At 51.0% G+C, this 1,310-nt stretch overlaps 1 protein-coding gene across 1 annotated transcript in view; it reads right to left on the bottom strand.

Moving 5' to 3' along the window:
• Ppp1r35 (protein phosphatase 1, regulatory subunit 35) overlaps nt 1–536 on the bottom strand; it is a gene marked incomplete in the record, with an annotated part of 1,468 nt that extends 932 nt beyond the window's left edge. The window contains 1 exon segment of the mRNA XM_013509474.1: nt 1–536. Within this exon segment, the coding sequence (XP_013364928.1) occupies nt 1–168 (168 nt within the window).
• Between the last annotated feature and the right edge of the window lie 774 nt (nt 537–1,310).

Here is a 1,310-nt window from a genome sequence, read left to right as displayed (position 1 = left end):
CCGCCGCCCCGGGCTGCCGTCCCGCGGCTCCGAGCTCTCGGGCAGCGGGCTCAGACTCAGGTCCAGGCCGGGCTCGGGCACTGGGGCTCGGGGCTCCGGGGCTGGGGGCTCTGGGGGCGGCCCCGGGACTGCCGCGGACTCCAGCTCTGGCTCCCCACAGCCCATCATCTCGGGGCGGCTGGGAGGGTGCGAGGTCGCGGGTCGGCCTGGAATCACAGATTTCAGACTCGCCGCCGGCCCCGCTCCCCCGCCCCTCCTGACTCCGCTACCGGAAGCCGTTAGCCTTACCCGGGGACCTCGCCCCGCCCCGCTGGCGCTCCTACAACGTCATTTCCTTTGTTCCGCCCCCAGCTTCCCTGAGGGTTTCTGCCTGCCAAATCCGTCTCTGCCCCGGAGGCGAGGTGTTACTACTGGAACCTTAGAAGTCTTACGGATCCTCATTAGGATCACGTCTCCTTTCCAAAACTTCAGTAGGGCTTCCTGACCAGCTTGAGTCTTTCCGCAGTTTCTGATGGGAGATCGGGTGTGAAGTTAGTCCTGGCAGGGCGGGGCCAAAAGGAACAGCCTTAACTAAAGGACCCAATGTCTCTGCATGTAGATTGCCCAGCCCCGTGCCACTGACGTAGGAGAAATATAACTACCAACCTGCTAGATTTGCCAGGTTCCTGTCCCCCGATATCAAAGAATGAACTCCAAGGACAAGAGAAGTAGGAGTAGGAAAAGTATTTATTAAGAGCGCTTGCGAGACAAGAGGAGTCTTGAAAGTGGGTTGCCATAGAAGCCACTTCTCCAAGAATATTTTATAGAGCAAAATCAGAAGGTGGGCCTAACTATAATCAACCAATAAGATTACAAGTATAGCCGTTTAGCTAATATTGATCCAATAGGGAAGCGTGGTACACAACAGGGGTATAAGGGTATCATTAAAACCATTGGAGCATAAGATGTAATTTTGTCATCAAGACAACAGATCTAATAGACCCACGTTTATTCTTCAGACTATGTCTATTGATGAATTATTAATTTTAATTTTAGGGAGTTTTATTATATTAAACAATGAGTACTTCACAGGAAAAAAATATCAAAAATAAGGTATTGAGTTTTTCATATTTATTGTTTATAAAAAAGCATAAAAATTTCCAACATCTACTGGTTTTTGGTGTACGAAGTCTAAAAAGGAACATCAAAAATAAATTCCCAGGTAGGGCTTGGTGGCGCACCCCTGTAATCCCAGCACTTGGGAGGCTGAGGCAGGAGGATTGTTGCGAGTTCGAGGCCAGCCTAGGCTACAAAGTGAGCTCAAGGCCAGC

This window comes from Chinchilla lanigera, unplaced genomic scaffold (genome assembly GCF_000276665.1).
Source record: "Chinchilla lanigera isolate Chin_1 unplaced genomic scaffold, ChiLan1.0 scaffold00172, whole genome shotgun sequence".
Classification (NCBI taxonomy): Eukaryota; Metazoa; Chordata; class Mammalia; order Rodentia; family Chinchillidae; genus Chinchilla; species Chinchilla lanigera.
Note: the sequence above shows the minus strand (reverse complement) of the source record. Positions and strands in the feature narration are given on the sequence as shown.